Source organism: Diadema antillarum, unplaced genomic scaffold, assembly GCF_040938485.1.
Source record: "Diadema antillarum isolate AM-2024a unplaced genomic scaffold, OU_Dant_1.0 seq00001497_RagTag, whole genome shotgun sequence".
Lineage (NCBI taxonomy): Eukaryota > Metazoa > Echinodermata > Echinoidea > Diadematoida > Diadematidae > Diadema > Diadema antillarum.
In genome coordinates, this window is record NW_027272234.1 from 1,060,813 (window position 1) to 1,077,525 (window position 16,713).

The 16,713-nt window shown below is 39.6% G+C and overlaps 2 protein-coding genes across 2 annotated transcripts in view; one reads left to right on the forward strand and one right to left on the reverse strand.

Annotated features, from left to right (window-relative positions):
* Positions 1 to 9,144: 9,144 nt before the first annotated feature.
* On the reverse strand, positions 9,145 to 10,676 carry LOC139710102 (uncharacterized). The gene has a single exon (XM_071622041.1). It carries the CDS (start codon positions 10,674 to 10,676, stop codon positions 9,822 to 9,824), a length of 855 nt encoding a protein of 284 aa, XP_071478142.1. The 3' UTR covers positions 9,145 to 9,821.
* Positions 10,677 to 14,566: 3,890 nt separating this feature from the next.
* LOC139710097 (uncharacterized) overlaps positions 14,567 to 16,713 on the forward strand; it is a 31,138-nt gene continuing 28,991 nt past the window's right edge. The window contains exon 1 of the mRNA XM_071622037.1: positions 14,567 to 14,704. Within this exon, the coding sequence (XP_071478138.1) occupies positions 14,675 to 14,704 (30 nt within the window). The 5' untranslated portion in view covers positions 14,567 to 14,674. The remainder of the gene's footprint in view (positions 14,705 to 16,713) is intronic.

The following is a 16,713-nucleotide window of genomic DNA, read 5'->3' on the forward strand; positions in this document are numbered from 1 at the left end:
AATGGTATAATTTAAATACACTTCTTGTATTAATTCTTTTCACTGAATATCATGAACGCGACTGAACCCGAGCGAGCGGAGCGGAGCGAGCGAAGGGGGAGGGGAGAGTGTGGGAGGGGGTGTCCCCCCTCCCCCCTCCCACGGTCCCCCCTCCCACGGTGGGAGGGGGCTGTCCCCCCTCCCACGGTGAGAACTTTTTGCATTTTGATGTTGCAAATGGTGCAATTTAATGCATGTTTTGTGTGTTTTAACGAGTTGAAACAGTTCCACTTGTTTAAGGTTGGAGTATATTTTAGTGTAGATTATTATTGAACAATTTGCCTATAAAATGGTATCATTTGAATAATCTTCTTGTATTTATTCTTACACTGAATATCATGAACGTTGTCTGTTCAGCAATCAAACAGAAAAAGCATGCACACGAGGGTGTAGATAGGGGCATATCCCCTCCCACACGAAGGTGATTTTGCGTTTTCAGACCTGAAATTCAGCGATCTGGTGCAAATTTTTGGTGCAATACTTTTTCATCGAAGTGTTAAAATCACGGAATTTAGCTCTTATTCCGAATGTGCACCATCTGTGTGTATGTATAAAGTCTAGTGAGGTAGAGCTTAGGGGAAGGGGGATTCCCCCGTTATTAGAATTGAAATAAAGCGATCTGGGTAAAGCCACAGTCTACTTCTATGTATGGCGGAAGGGGGGGGGGGGAGGGGCGGGCGAGCAGGGAGAAGGCGTGGGCGAGTGTTATCTCCACCCTTCCCTTCCGATGGAGCTTTTGCCTTTTTAAGGTTGAAATTGAGATATCTCGTATACGCATATTTGATGGAATCAACATTTGCGAAATCACACACACACACACACACACACAAAAAAAAAACTGATGGGGAGGGGGACTGAGGGAGGAAAGGGTCGATTAAAAGGGGAAATTCCCCTTACATGAGGGAACCTTCAGTTTTCGGAATATAAGTGATAAGTCTTGTGCACTCAGAATTATTCATATTTTTTTTTTGTAAATCTAAAAAGTGTACTAAGCTAGGGAAAGAGGCACAGAGGGGGAGATTTTGCATATTTTAAATTGAAATTCAACAATCTGGTGCACACTTTGAGTGAAATATTCAAAAAAATATCTTATTGATGAAAGGTTGCAAAGGAGACCCGCTTCATGTGCATGCATACAGTATACACGCATTTTTTTTCCGCCTCCCAAATCCCCGGTTCAAATCTTGGGGGGGGGGGGGGCGGCCGCCCCCATCGCCCCCCCCCCCCCCTCCCCCCGGCAACGCCAGTGGCTATATGTCACTGAAAGCAATGTAGGTCGCAACCACAATACATGCACAAAGTAGGACGCAATGATGACATTGCGATGAAATTAACGAAATGATAATGAAATGTAATGAGATCCATGTTTTTCGTTGGTGAATTAGCAATTATTTCCTTTTACCCCTAAAAGTCACCGCTGCTTTATTAGAAGATAATAATTTCTTGTGAATGACACACCTTAACTTTTAACCCCATGTCGACAGTAACAAAATATTGATGATGTATTCATTAGAGAATTATCATGTACGCAGATTAATGTTAGCTTTGTTAAAGGTATGAACGTCTGTATGTTACTTCTGACACTTTGAAAAAAACATGCGAAACTCTGTAGACCTAACCTGAATGGAAAACTATTAGATCCGTTGCACAGATTTACTCCGTTGATTGATATCAACCTGAATATGAACATGGTGTGCAGAGAGGATGAATTGCTGTTTAAAGGCGGGTGGGTTTTAATTTGCCATTATCCGTTATTTTCTCAAGAATATAGGAAATCAAGACTAGAGACAGAACGTCTACAAGTTAACCTGATCTTTGACCTATAATGAACGAGCACACTTTCTGCTGGTAGAAGATTCTGTTTACAGTCGCCAATTTCACCGTATCAAATGCCACATCGAGTGGTTTGTGATTGACATGCATTAATTGTCAACATCAAAGAACCTTGAAAATAAGTTCTGAAAAAGCGTATCCGGGCAATTACCCCTAGAGGCCAGTTACCCCCGGGCTATATACTGGTTAGTGGTAAGGTAAGAGTAAAGATTAGAGTTAGGGTTAGGTGTAAGGTTAGGAGTTTGGGGTAGGGTTAAGATTAGGTTCAGGATTAGGATTAGGGCCAGGAGAAGGGTCCAAGGTCTACTGTCCAGGGGGTAATTTCCCCAGATTCCTGAAAAATATATATACCGACGCGATGGTGCGATAAATCTAACATGTGAAACAGCATCAACATAAAACAATAATTTCGCGTTTGAGTTAAAAATAATTCATGTAACCCCCGAAGAAATCATAAAGGCAGACTCTTTCTCTGCCAAATCATCCTGCATGACGTAATCAAGTATCGGAAAGACGCAGAAAAAGCAAAGCCTATCTTGTCTGGGATTTCTGATACAGGTGTCACATTGTCCCGAAATTGAGCAGAGATGGATACACAATAAAGAAAATATTCAAATTCGGCTCTGATCGTAACATCTGGTCTTGCGAGGTTAAAGGGAAGGAACAGTATTGGTGGAGATGAGAATAGGGCTTTCAACTTTTTGCGAGATTCCAAGAAAACACTTATGAAATAGTACAGAGCATACCATTTTAAGAGGAATTCAAAGTTTATTTGATGAAAATTTGGTTTGGAATGACTGAAACATCCAAAAACAAAGTAAAACAAAGCGATCGTCATAAAGTGTGGGTCCCACACTTACTAGAATCGCTCTGTTTTTGATATCTCAGCCATTTCAAAACCAATTTTCATCAAATAAACGTTGAATTCCTCAAAGAATTACATGCTCTTTCATATTTCATAAGAGGTTTCTCATTATCTCACCAAAAAAAGTTAGAAACCTGAAATTAGGTCTCAACCACAACTATTCGGTCAATTCAATTCAATCAATTCAATCATAGTTTATTTCCAATCAACGAAAATCAAAAACATAGTACAATGTATACATGTCATTAAATGATATTGTTCAAACGCTTGCAAAAGATTCATGTAATATACGAAACAAATTATAGAACAACATATATGTACAATAATAAAGAGGAACACTGTACAAATACTACGTGGGCGAGCGGAAAATAAATTCGAGCATGGAAAATAGTGATCCACTAAAAAGCAAAGCTTGTCGGACGTGGATCGCTAGATAAATAATGAGTGAATGATATACTATTCTATAACAATATACATGTAGTTATTTTGAGATACACAGGTCGGGAAAAAAATATAGAATACCAATGCTATAGTGCCCGGACACTGTTCATTGAACCACGTGTACCGGGGAAATATGACAAGGACAATACATTCGTACACACATTCAATTACCCACACGCATATACACTGTTGGACGCGAGACAGTACCGAGAGGAGAGAAGACGGTAACAATATACAAGTCTACGAAGAACAATAGACGGGAAAGGAAAAGGAGAGAAGAAAGAAGAGAGGTCTGCACACAGAACACGCCAAGTGCTGCGACATCAGGACAGGTGAAAGCTCAAACATAAATTATAGCAATTTAAATTATCTAAGATTATAAGTAGAAAGTAAATGTTTTCTGAGTTTATATTTAAATGTGACAAATTTGGGGGAATCTTTTAAACTATTATCTAAATTATTCCAAAGTCTGGGTCCGGTATAAAGAAATGTATTTTGGGCATGTGCGGTTCTCATTAACGGAAGATGGAATTCGTCGGATCGTCGCGTGGGATAGTTATGAACATGACTGTTTCGATGAAATAAATCGTGGAATATTTTAGGTAAAAAGGTACTATTGTAATTAAACATAAACTGACCAAGTTGAAACACATACAAATCATTTACTTTTAATATTTTATGGTCAGAAAACAAAGCATCTGTATGTTCTCGGGTATGTAAATTAAAAACAATTCTAAGCGCTTTCTTTTGCAATAAAAGAAGTTTATCAAGTAACATCTGATATGTATTACCCCAAGCAAGAATCCCGTAGTTTAAATAAGGGAGTATCAAACTAGAATAAAGAGTTAATAATGCAGATGAAGGAAGATAATATTTCAATCTATTCATTACGCCAATGTTACGTGAAATAATTTTACATATGTTATCAATATGATTCCTCCATGAAAGCTTGTTATCAACGCAAACACCAAGAAATTTAAAAGAAGAAACTTCTTCTAAGGGAGTAGTATCAAATGTTATATTGCCTGGGAGGCTATCTAAAGAATTACTAAAAAGCATAACTTTTGTTTTTTGAATATTTAATGACAATTTGTTTGCGTATATCCATTGTATAACCTTTATCAATTCTTCATTGACTGTTCTTATTAAGATATTTGGGTCAGGGTGGGAAAAAAAAAGATTAGAGTCATCCGCGAATAATATGAATGATAGTTTCTCCGAGGATCTATGAAAATCATTAATATAAATAATGAATAACAATGGGCCTAATAAACTCCCTTGTGGAACACCACATGCAATTGTTTTACTTTGAGAGTCAAAGCCGTTGACATGTACAAATTGGGATCTTTCTGATAGGTAACTCGTGAACCACTCCAAGGCCTTTCCACGTATTCCATAATGAGACAGTTTGGCGAGAAGTATTCCGTGGTTAATCGTGTCAAAGGCCTTGGAGAAGTCCAAGAAGATACCTATTGTGTGTGAAAGTGTGTCGAGTGCGTGTGTGACTTTGTCGATGAGGGCAAGTAGTGCGTGTGTTGTGCTGTGATTTTCCCTGAATCCAAATTGAAAGTTTGAAAATATGTCGCAGGTTTTAAGAAAACGTACTGTCCTGATGTAGACTATTCTTTCAAGAATCTTAGAAATAGAAGATAATAAAGATATGGGTCTATAGTTATTGACATCATCCTTCTCCCCTTTCTTATAAATAGGAATTACTTTCGCAATTTTCATGCTATTTGGCACATGGCCAGTTGCAAGCGATGAGTTGATAATATGTACTAAGGGATCCACTATTTGAGGAATTATGTTTTTTATCAAATGGTTGTCAATTCCGTCATGGCCAGGACTTTTACCTTCTTTCAAATTGGCAACAATCTTTATTATTTCTTCTTTATATGTTGGGTCAAAAAATATAGTTTTAGAGTTAGGTGTATCTAAAAAATCACTAAAAGATTTACTAGAAAGAGGAATATTTTGAGAAAGATTTTTTCCAATTGAAGAAAAGAAGTCATTAAAAATTTCAGCCATGCCAGCGGGAGTGTTGCTGGAGGCATTGCCCCACCGAACTTCAGAAATATTAGATGAATTGTTAGGTGTATTCATAGCATTCTTTAATGTTTTCCATGTGTTTTTAATGTCATTTTTATATTTGCTTATCTGATTAACATAAAAAAGTTTCTTCTGCGTACGCAATAATTTGGTGAGTGTGTTTTTGTATGAAACATATTTTTTCTTATTTTTTTCAGTGGGATTACATCTATATTTATAAAACAAATTATTTTTCCTATTTATAGATCGTAATATAGACTGGGTTATCCACGGGAGTCTTGGAATTTGCTTATATCTATTTTTTATGTTACGCAGGGGAATATGGTTATCGATTTCGGAGGTAAGAGTAGATATGAAATAATCATAAGACAAATTGACATCGGTAGTGTTGTATACAGAAGACCAATCGAGTTCTTTTAAACTGTTTTGGAGACTTGTAAGATTATCTGCAGTAATCTTACGACGCTTATAATAATTATTTTGTTTATTCAGTTTAATTGGAACCTGAGCAAATATAGGAAAATGGTCAGTGATGTCTGAGAGGACGATACCAGACTCAGGAAGTGGAAGAACATTACAAAAAATGTTGTCTATGAGGGTAGCCGATTGGCTGGTGACACGGGTAGGCTTGGAAATTAATGGTAAAAACGAAGCAGACATTAATGTTTCTATAAATTCTTTTGAACTGTTTCGGGAGTTACATTTCATGAGATCGATATTAAAATCGCCCATCAGAAATGTATCTTTAATAGATATCATGGGATTTTGTACTAAATCCTGCAAAACTGTCAAAAAATCATTCAAATTTGACCGAGGGGGCCTGTAAATTACACCAATCATAATGTTTTTTCCATGTGGATTTATCAATTCAATAAAAAGGGATTCGAGAACATCGCTCATAACACTAATCTCCTCATGTATAATATATTTAAATTTTTTCGAGATGTACAAACCAACTCCTCCACCAACTCTCTCATTTCTATTTCTAAATACAAATTCGAATCCGGGTAAAGAAAATAAATGACTGATATTAGAGTTCAACCATGTTTCTGTTAGCCCTATGATGGAGCAAGATTTATGATCTGGGTTTTCTAAGAGTAAGCGCAACTTATCAAAATTTTTATTGATACTGCGTATGTTAAAGTGAGCTAACAAAAATGTTTCATCAACTGTATTCGTGATCCGATTTTTATACTGATTTTCGGTCAAATAAACACACGATGGACTCTGGACTGGATCATTTGAGTCAAATCTATATTCAAATTCTTGTGCTGAGGTATTGTATTTATCGGATATGTAATCTTCATATAAACTGGAGATCATATTTGCATGATCAGATTCAGAGTGCCTTACTGTGTTATAGAATTCATCATTATTCAAAGAATTAAAAGCAAAGTTTATTGTGTCAGCCATGGGTTAGAATATAAAACATTCGGGAATTAATAACTGGCCTCCCGCCTGGTCCTAACTCAGCAGCTACGTGGGGGTATGCAGACCTAAAAGAAGAAAGGAAACCGAAATGCGTACAGAGAAACATGAAACACAGACAAAACAAGGAAACGAACATGAACACAGATGACACAGAATCAACATCGTTGCGGATGGTACACAAGGCCATGGGCTCGTATACAATACCTAACATGAACTTATTTAACAAACAAAGACTAGGCAGAGTAGGCAAAGTACTAGGCAGCGTCCACGAGCATATTAAACTTCTCGACCACTTAATGACAAAATAAGGAACCAGTTATTGTTGTGGGTTTTTTTGGTAGTCGGATCGCCTATCCAAAATAACTAATTCTTATACCATTGGGATTTATAATCAGTACGAACAATTATATCAAAGTAATGCAAAAACACATACACACAAAAATGCAATTCCATTGTTGTTAAAATTTTCATCAAACTGATATGCAAATACAGTGTACAAACAAAATTGCCCAAAATACGAGTACACAATGTGTAAATACATAAAATAATAGATAGCCCAATCTGTCTCACTGAGTGAGTACCCTAGATAAAAGAGCGAGGGAGGGAGGGAGAGAGAGAGAGAGAGAGAGAAAGAAAAAAGTGAGTGAGAGGGGGAATGAAAAGAGAATCTAGACAACAAATCTTGACGAACTGAACAAAACGGCTATGCAATTAACTTATAACATTCGTGGGTATACATGTGTCTACAGGTGTGTGTGTGTGCATAAGAAGGCAAAAGCAAAGCCGAGAATAGATGAAAAAATAAAGGCGTGTTGTCACCTGGGAAAAATGTTTGCACAATTATTACGTCATTACACTCTTGCATAAAAATAACGTTCTGACAACAGAACGCCTCCCAATCTCCAGTTATTTTAAATATGTTATGGCTTTGAATTTTAAATAACTAATACATTAAGACGACCAACGGCAGTCAAGGGGCCAACATCACCTGATATGATACAACAAATTGCCATAACTATCCATGAGTATAAACAGCACCTATAAACAAGCCCAAGTAGTACAGCAACGAAGGTTGCTGGGCGACGGTGTCCCAAAACAGGTGATCCGTGTCCCTCCCCCCCCCCCCCCCCCCTCCAGCTACCGCAAAGTTCATAATAACAACATTCCAGAAATGTAACAAATTTTGTCAATCATTACTTCTTTAGTGTTAAACGGATGCATATTTTCCGGCGGTGTACAAGTAACAAACACAACATAAGACAAATTACTGAGACAGCTTCGTGTAGCAGAGCTTTAAATCAATCTTATCGTATTACATTATACTAACAAACATTTTATCTTTGTTAAGTATAATTATATATAAAAATGATTATATGAGTTAACTTTCCCTGGAACTGTTACCAAAAACAAAACATAAAATGATAATTCTGATTACCGAGAAACTACATGTATTACAAATACAAACATGTATTTAAACCTGGTTGGTACTGGAAAAGGGGGGCTCGTACAACAAATACATATATATCTTAATTTGTGATCAACTTTATCCATTACACAAACAAACAAATGGGGTTTATGTAGATCGTTTTCCTATTCCCTTTCTTCCTTATCATCTGATTATTTTTTTTTTCAATACTGGGTTTGATCTGAAGGTCATACATGAGAATCAGCATTCCACACGAAAAATAAAGAACTTGATGTCAACATGGACATACATTGTGGAATAGATATTATGAATAAATGCGTACTGTATGTATTACTTTGTCTTGACTAGAAAATGGAAATGAAAAGGGAAAAAGAAAAAAAAACTTCATATTATGCGTATTATGCTTGGAGAATTTTCACACACATACAAAAACAAAATGTATTAAACTTTAAAGTCAGCTTTAACACAGGTTTCAGTCATTTTAACAAATAAAAGGATTTTTCTTTCTTCATTCTCCTCTTCCTTGTTTATTACAAAGTGGAAATAATTCAAAGAAGAAAAGGTGTGAAATGATGTCACGCAGCAAATAACCTGCTTTAAGTTTACTGTCACTATAGACCTATTTCATAATACAATTGTAAGTATAACAGGTAAGGTAAAAGCTAAATCCAATTTACCTTCATCTCCTCCTTCTCCTCATTGCTTTTTTTTTTTTTTTTGGTGCAATTAAGAGTGGGTCTGTGAAGGCTTAACTTATCTAATCAATGAAGAAAGGATATACACGGAGAAGTATAAAGTCATTGCTGTGTATAGGCAGCACTGATATACAATATTCACAATCAGTATAAAAGGTTAGTATATACAAATATTTTTTGTTCTTCTTTCTTTTTCATTACTAAATGGAAATGAGGAGAAAATAAAACAAATAATCAAATTTTCTATCATATCACCGTATTTTCTACTAGGGAAAACGACAACAAAAAACCTTAAAAAGCAACAGAATACCAATATTCATTTCTTCAACCTTTTACTTTCATTATACCCTTCTCCTCATCCTCCTCCTCTCTCTCCTCATTGTCTTCTTGTGAAAATGAAATAGGAAAGTGAAGGCTTTACTTGTTCAATCAGTGAGGAAATAATGTACAAGAAGAAATGGTCACTACTGTGTATAAGCAGCATTGATCTGCAATTCATTGTCACTATAAGAGGTAAGTATGAATACATTTTTTCCATGCTGCTTTCTTCTTTTTTTTTATTCCAAGATGGAGATGAGGAGAACAATAAAAAAGAAAACCAGAGCTTCCTTTATATATATGCATTGGAGCAAAATTAGCTGAAAACATACAAACTTGTAACAAATAGCCCTATTTATGGTCAGCCGTGGCATACACTTCGTAAAAATCGGTCTAACAGGTAAGAACTCATTATATTTTCATCGTGTTCTTACAAAATTGTCCTTTGTGCCAGAAAAGGAAAAGAAAAGAAAAAAAAACACTATTTAGGACAAAATTTAGTGAACAATGTTTGTTCTATATTACTTCAAACTGTCTAGTTTGACAATTCATTTCAATTTTCAAAATTGTATTGGTAATATTATAGCATGTTTCATTATCAATGTCAGTATTACTTTGAAAGATATAGATAGAAGAGTGTTACCTGGAGCAGATGGCATGTCACAAGCCGAAAAACACCGTTGATCTGATATGATATGGAAATGAAGAACAGAATGAAGTGCAGCTATTCCTTATAAGCTTGCCAGGCGGTGGTATTTTTCGCTTTGCTGAACAAGACCACTTTAGTTCCAACAAGGGTTATTTTTGTGGAGAGGTTCTCGTCCTTCCTCATCTTGTACGCCTTGGCTGCAAGTACGCTTCGCTTGGCCTTCAGGGCGGGGGGTAGATCGGTGCGGACAGAAATCCTTGGACCTCGCGTTTGAGCTCCATCGTCGGGTGTTCCGCGACGAGTGGTTCTTCCTTCGTAGGTAGCAAGAACGCGATTTCGCTCATACATGTACACAAATTTTGCAATTATGGGCTGGGGTGAACTGGTAGCTGCGTTCCGCTGGGGAAGGCGATGGGCATTAACAAGTGCGATAGACGCAGACTCCTCTTGCGACAGACCAAGGGTTACAAAAGCACCACGTAGAACTGCATATACATCCTCGTTGGGGGCTTGATGAAGGCCGTAGAAAAGGAGATTTCCTTTACGCTGGTATATTTCAGACAGCGTAAGCTTCTCCTTCAGAGCGTCGATTTCCTCCTTTAACTTAGCTTCTGTTTCCGGCAATTTCCCTTTCTCCAGATCAAGTACCCGGGCCGAGTTGTCAGCGACAGCTGACTCTAGGTCTAGCATTCGCTTCTTCATACTCGCCAAATCTGTGTGAATATCTTCCAGTTTAGCGCAAACCTTACTTGAGAAGGCGTTCAATGACTTCTGAAGATCAGCGAGTGTGGGTTTGGGGTCCCCGCCAGAGGTTCCCGCGTGTGATGAGGCATCATCCGGTAAATCAGGGCGTTGGGTGGAACTTGCACTGGCGCCGCGTTGCGTAGGTCCGGGCATGGTTTTCTTCCTTAATTCATAGGTTTTAGGCATGGAGAAATGATACACGACGTCGATATTCCAAGAGACAAGTTATTCAAGTCAATATTCAGAAGATCCCTTTAAGCCTGGATAGGATGACTTCTGATGTAGTGTTTCAGGCTTCAGCTGCAACTTCGTTATCGATGGCAAAGTCTTCGGCAGGGTAACCATTGTGTTTCCTTCGTGTCCTTCAGGTAAAATCCCTAAGAAAAATCGAACCTTTGTGTACTAGTATGTAGTACGATTTGAATTTTTCTTGGAACGTGTGTACATCCTTGCTCAATTTCGGGACAGTGCCTACACTAATGTTCTTTACAAAGAGGTTATCGTTATTAGGATAACGTCATAATAATGACACAAGCTGGTCATACGAATATGGACTTTGCAATTCCATGCACGAACTTGGCCCCGAGCATGGTCAAAAGAAAATCAATTGCCGAATCAAGCACGATGTCCACAGCACAGAAGGACACACGATGGCACCCGAACCCGAACGAAGGCTATACGAAGATGTGAATCCTTGCAGTTTACTCGAACGAAGGAAACACGATGGTTACACAACGGGCAGGCACGATGATTTTGCCAGAGGTTGCTGGTCACTGGAGCCTGAGAAACTCTACTGGCGGTCATTACGATGGCTTAGAATGCCCACACGAAATGTGTGTTCATGTGTCCATCTTTGATCTGGAATTTCCTCAATTTCGGGATATTGTGACACCTGGGTACCTTTTCATGAAAGTTGTCAGTTTTGAGCATGCTGAAGGCCTTGTCACACCGGTTACAGCTCGTTATTCCGAAGGTTCGTTATTCCGAAGGCTCTTTATTCCTAAGATTCGTTATTCCGAAGGTTCATTGTTCCGAATTTCATTTTCGGATCAACCAATCCTTGGAATAACGAACCGTCGGAATAACGCCACAAATTTTGGGATTAACGAACCTCTAGGTATAGGGAATTTGCGTATTTCGGATTAACGACCCTTCGGAATAACGAACCCTCGGAATAGCGAACCTTCGGAATAACGAACAGCACCCGTCACACCGTGTCTGGGAAAGCATTAATTCCCGGAAAGGTGAGACACGGCCTTTAAGGCCCTGTCACAACTTTCCGTGCAAGTCTTGAGTGTGATTTGCGAAGAACAATTTTTGCTACCCGGAGGTCCCCGCAGATGGCCCGCACATGACAGTGTCTAGCACGTAGCCTATATCTCTCGTAGTTGCCCGGACTTGCGCACGCAAATCCCATTTACCCCCCCCCCCCCCCCCCCCCAGCCAAGTTTAGACCCTGTCACACCTTTCCGGGCAAGCCTTGCGTTCGACATGCAAACAACAAAGAACAGTTTTGACACCGTTCCTTGCCAGTAAAACACCCGTATTATGCTCGTAGAATGCCCGCAGATGACACGCGCTTCGGAGCATAAGCGTAGATCCACGGGCAACTTACGTATTGGCCTAATTCAAGCAGGTCTATTGCCTGTGACTCAACAGTGCGGCAGCCACGGGCCTCCTACACAGGTGTTCTGCGTGGACCTCTGCCGGCAATCCCCACGACTCACCCGGAAAAAGTTTTGGTCATGCTCAAAATTTGGCTGCGGGTAAATAGGACTTGCGTGCGCACCTCCGGGCACCTACGGGCGAGATACGTGCTAGGTACTGTTAGGTGCGGGCCAATTGCGGCGAGCTCCGGGCAGCATTTTTTTCCCCGGCAAGTCAACCCGTAAGGCTTTCTCAGACATGGTGTGACAAGGCCTTGAGCTGCATGCTCAAAACTTGTTCCGGGTGAGTCGCGGGGTTTTGCCTGCAGAGTTACACGTAGAACATCAGTAGCTACAGGCGTTTAGCGGCAGCACCACGAAGGCAACTCCCACTCAGGTACTTCGCAGTTCCCGTATGTCACTCGTATGAAAACGGATCGGTTTTGATGCTCTCACGCAGGTCACACGGAATACACGCAAGTAGCAGGTAAGTAGCACGCGTCTAGCAGGTAAGACGCAACTGTACGGAATTCGTCAACATCATTGTCCGCCAGAAGAAAATTCTTCTGCATCCTGGACAATTTTTTGCAGGCGGATAAGGATTCTGAATAATATCTTTCTTTCATTTGATAAAACTGATATAGATTCGTAAATGAGTACAGAACGCGGTCTTGTTTATTCTGGCTTTATTTTGCAGCCTATAATGATACTAATGAGTCGACTTGTGTTGCGTCAACTTTGCTTCATATTCACTCTTTTTGAAATCTTTCTCCTCTTTCCTATAGCTCATGTGGTGTAATTGAAGGCTCCCCTGTGCCACACACATGCAACTTCTGAGGTTAAAAATTGCATTTTCATGATTTGGATAAAACTATATGTTGAGGATAATTAATAAATTGATGCAATATTTCAAATGTCGAAGTTAGAATGAATAGTAAAACGCAGTGTATTTTTTAAAGCAAGTCTATGTCAGACAGAGAAAAATAAAACCCTTTTAATGATTACTGCACTCGTGCGATATAACAAGGAATGACATCATAATTATGAAGATGTTATTGAAAATGATGTTTTATTGCTTGCATGTTTCAAATTTTCCTCGTTTGTTTAGCAGTTTCAATCGCAAATATCTCAAGTATACAGAATACGATGTGGATAGCCTAATTGTACTGTGGTTTGGGTGTGTGTGTGTGTGTGTGTGTGTGTGTGTGTGTGTGTGTGTATCTACTTTGTGCATTTTGTGCCTTCTTCGAAAGGGCTTAGCAATCTAATCGCATTCTTTTGTTCTTTTTTTGTCTTATTTTAAAGAAACCAACGCCAAAATATTGATATTACACGGCCGGCGCCACGTTTTCAAAAGTGGGGAGAAGGGGCACTTTCAGCAGCTAACAAGCAAAAAAAAACAAAACAAAACAAAAACAAAAAAAAAATGAATAAAAATCCCGTCGGCCCTGTTATTGAGTGAAAGCAACAACAGGACGTAAAAGACGTCAGTGAAAGTTTTGGGTAAATCAGACAATCAATTTTAATGACCTCAAACAGGTCTTCAGCCCAAAATCGGATTACTCGAGCATATTGTGTTTGTTTGTGAGTTTCGGCGCCTGACCATCGCTGGAAAAGAAGACAACACATTTACGCCATGATGTCATTAATATGATTATGGACATGTAAAATAAGGAAAGTACAACACGGAAGAAAAAAAAAGTCAATATAATCACCAGTTATATTTTCAATTTTCTATAGCACCGTGACGAAATACCACTTGACTCACCTCTTTTAGAAAAGACGGGGAATAATTCGAAACAAAGGTGATGGAGTGTGTACTTTCATGAAAATGATATCTTTTAAAAAGGGGACTCGGTACTTCAGATTATAGCTAGAGTCCATTTGAAGCAAAGATGTCACAAAACTTCAACGGTTGAAATTTTGCCGACATGCAGTGTTCCTTCACAATAGCACGCAAACTTGGAAAAAGTGCAATTTATCATTGTTGTCTTTAAAAGTTCATGTTCTCAGTCATGCATGGCGTTTGTCAGCATAATTAGGTATCAATGGAAAGAGGAAGAGTTCCCCTTTTCATGCAACTAAAATTGAGCTCTCCATAACTGACGATTATGATATAGTCGCCCTCCAAAGTTGGACTACCTTCTTTTTTTTTCTTCTTTTTTTTTTCTTTTTTTGATACAACAGGTCCTCCGATCCCAGCTCTCCGGCGTTGAAGGGACTGCCGCCCTCTGCTGTTGCAGCTCCGCGTTGCGTTTGCTCGTGATCGTAGAGCGCGTGCGTACAACGTGCCGGTGGATGTACCGCGTTCCCGAATACGTCGAGCACACTGCGTGCATGACAAGCTTTCGCCAGCATTACAACAGCATGCACACAGGTCTCCAATGCGTATGCTTCAGCGCAGCTTGCATGCATGCCATATACATTACAGGCAGGCGCTAGGCGTGGGTGAACTGGCTGGGAAATGACGGCGATCGGCAAGATGAGACCATAATGTAAGAGTTCTTTCGAAGCAGACAACTACGTTTTGCTGACAAAATGGAAGCTGTAAAGACCTTCAATAATGAGGTGAGATATCATGGAAAGGTGGTGAAATCTTCTACGTTTGAAAGCTGAAGCTATCTAGCTAGACGATCTTGCTTGCCTTTACTTGCTGAAAAGTAACAATAGGTCAATGGATAGCTACTACGTGTATATGACATGTCTTACAATGTAATGCCTGGCTTACCAACGCAACGGCAACACGACCAAGTACGAGTGAACTCACTCACTCTTTAACGTTGTTAGTGTTAATTTGTACTAGCTTTATCCACCACCACCTGTAAAACAGATAATGATGTAGCATCTCGGCCTCGTTTTGTGGTAGCTGGTAGCTGCTCTAGCTAGTTATAGAGCTAGGGATTAACTACGACCAGCAGCCCCATACGCATAGCGTATGATGATGGGGCTGCGCATTCGTATTGTAACAAGTTCATGAGTTAGCATTCACGATCATGACAAGCGAATATCGCGGATGGAAAGAGTTCTTATGTCCCCCCCCCCCCCCACTACCTAACTACCCACTAACCCCCCTACCCACTAACCCCCCCACCCACTAACCTTTATTTAGTTAATTATTATCCCCCCACTAATAAGTAATTTGCACAAAATAAATAAATTACTGTTTGTTTTTTTTGCTAATAATTCAAACTAAATAAAGGTTAGTTGGTAGTGGGGTTAGTGGGTAGTTACCTACTATAGGTAAGTGGGGGGACATAAAAAAAACTCTTTCCTCGCGGATAAATATCAACTTAAAATCGAATTCTTTCAATTTGAAGACTTACCAGTAAAGTTGAAGTATTGACAACAGGCTTCGGGTAACATTTGATTCTGCCAATGGTCCCTTTCTGGTCGAATTGATGACTTAATGTGACTCGGTCGAGACGAAGCTGGGAGAAATACGCTGAATTGACGGCCAGCGCATGCGCACACATCACATGAAATCCATGACCGGATTAAGATGTTTGTGTGCGCATGCGCTGGCCGTCAATTCAGTGTAGCTCTCCGAGGTTCTTATCGACCAAGTCACATTAACAGAAGACATCAATTCGAACAGAAAGGGACTAGAGTCTATTTGCAGAACTAAACGTTGCCCGAAGCCTGTTCTCAATACTTCAACTTTACTGTAGTCTTCAAATTGAAAGAATTGTTCGATTTTATGCACTTTTCAATGTAATGACGCACCCCACTACCCCCGGACATGGGTGCGTCATGGTCATTTTTTGACTGACCACACAGGGTTTTTGATGGACACCACAGTCACTTTTTTGGCGGACAAAACGCAAGTGACGAACACCACAGTCACTTTTTTGACGGACATCCTCAGTACATTTGACGCACCCCCGTAAATACTGAAACGATTTTTGCAAACGTTTTATTCAAGCAATTTCATTTTCTTTTGGTTCGTAAACATAATTTGTAGAAGTTTCGGCAAGTTTCCCTTACCATGGCCCTGTAAGCACCGTACCGTCATTCACCGTATATCACGCTGCTGCTACGATATTCCGTACAGTAGTATGTATTCTGTGCATGCAATCCATATGACAATCACATGTGTGCAGATGCGCTGTGTGTGCGCAGCCATTGCTAGTGCGGTGGATGCTTACTGCTGCAGCGCAGGTACACACCACGCCACGGCATTCCCGCGAGTTGTTCTACATACAGCCTAGTTGCTGTACGTAGAGATTCGCACAGCTAACAGCGTCGCGCGTCTGGTCGGGCTATCCCGCAAGCAGAAAATGGCATGCGGCAGGCAGTTTCTTCTGCTGCCGCTTCTTTTACTGTCACAAATTCGCCTTTGTCACCACAGAACATTATTTAGACGCACATTGTATTGGAATGTAAACAAACTTTCCTCGATAGCAATGTGTGTTGGTGTTGCATCGCAATATGCAATAGGCACTAAGTGTTCGACAGTAAAGGTTGAACTAAGTTGTTACATCGCTGAACAGTCCCTGGTTTGAGATTGAGTATGCATGATTTCATGGGTTTGTTGGAGGGAAAATGTAAGGAGAAAGCGTTGTTTTTTAAATTATGTG

What these genes read in the sequence shown, in the direction of transcription:
- LOC139710102 (XM_071622041.1), bottom strand. Translation starts at nt 10,676, where the DNA reads ATGCCTAAAACCTATGAATTAAGGAAGAAAACCATGCCCGGACCTACG.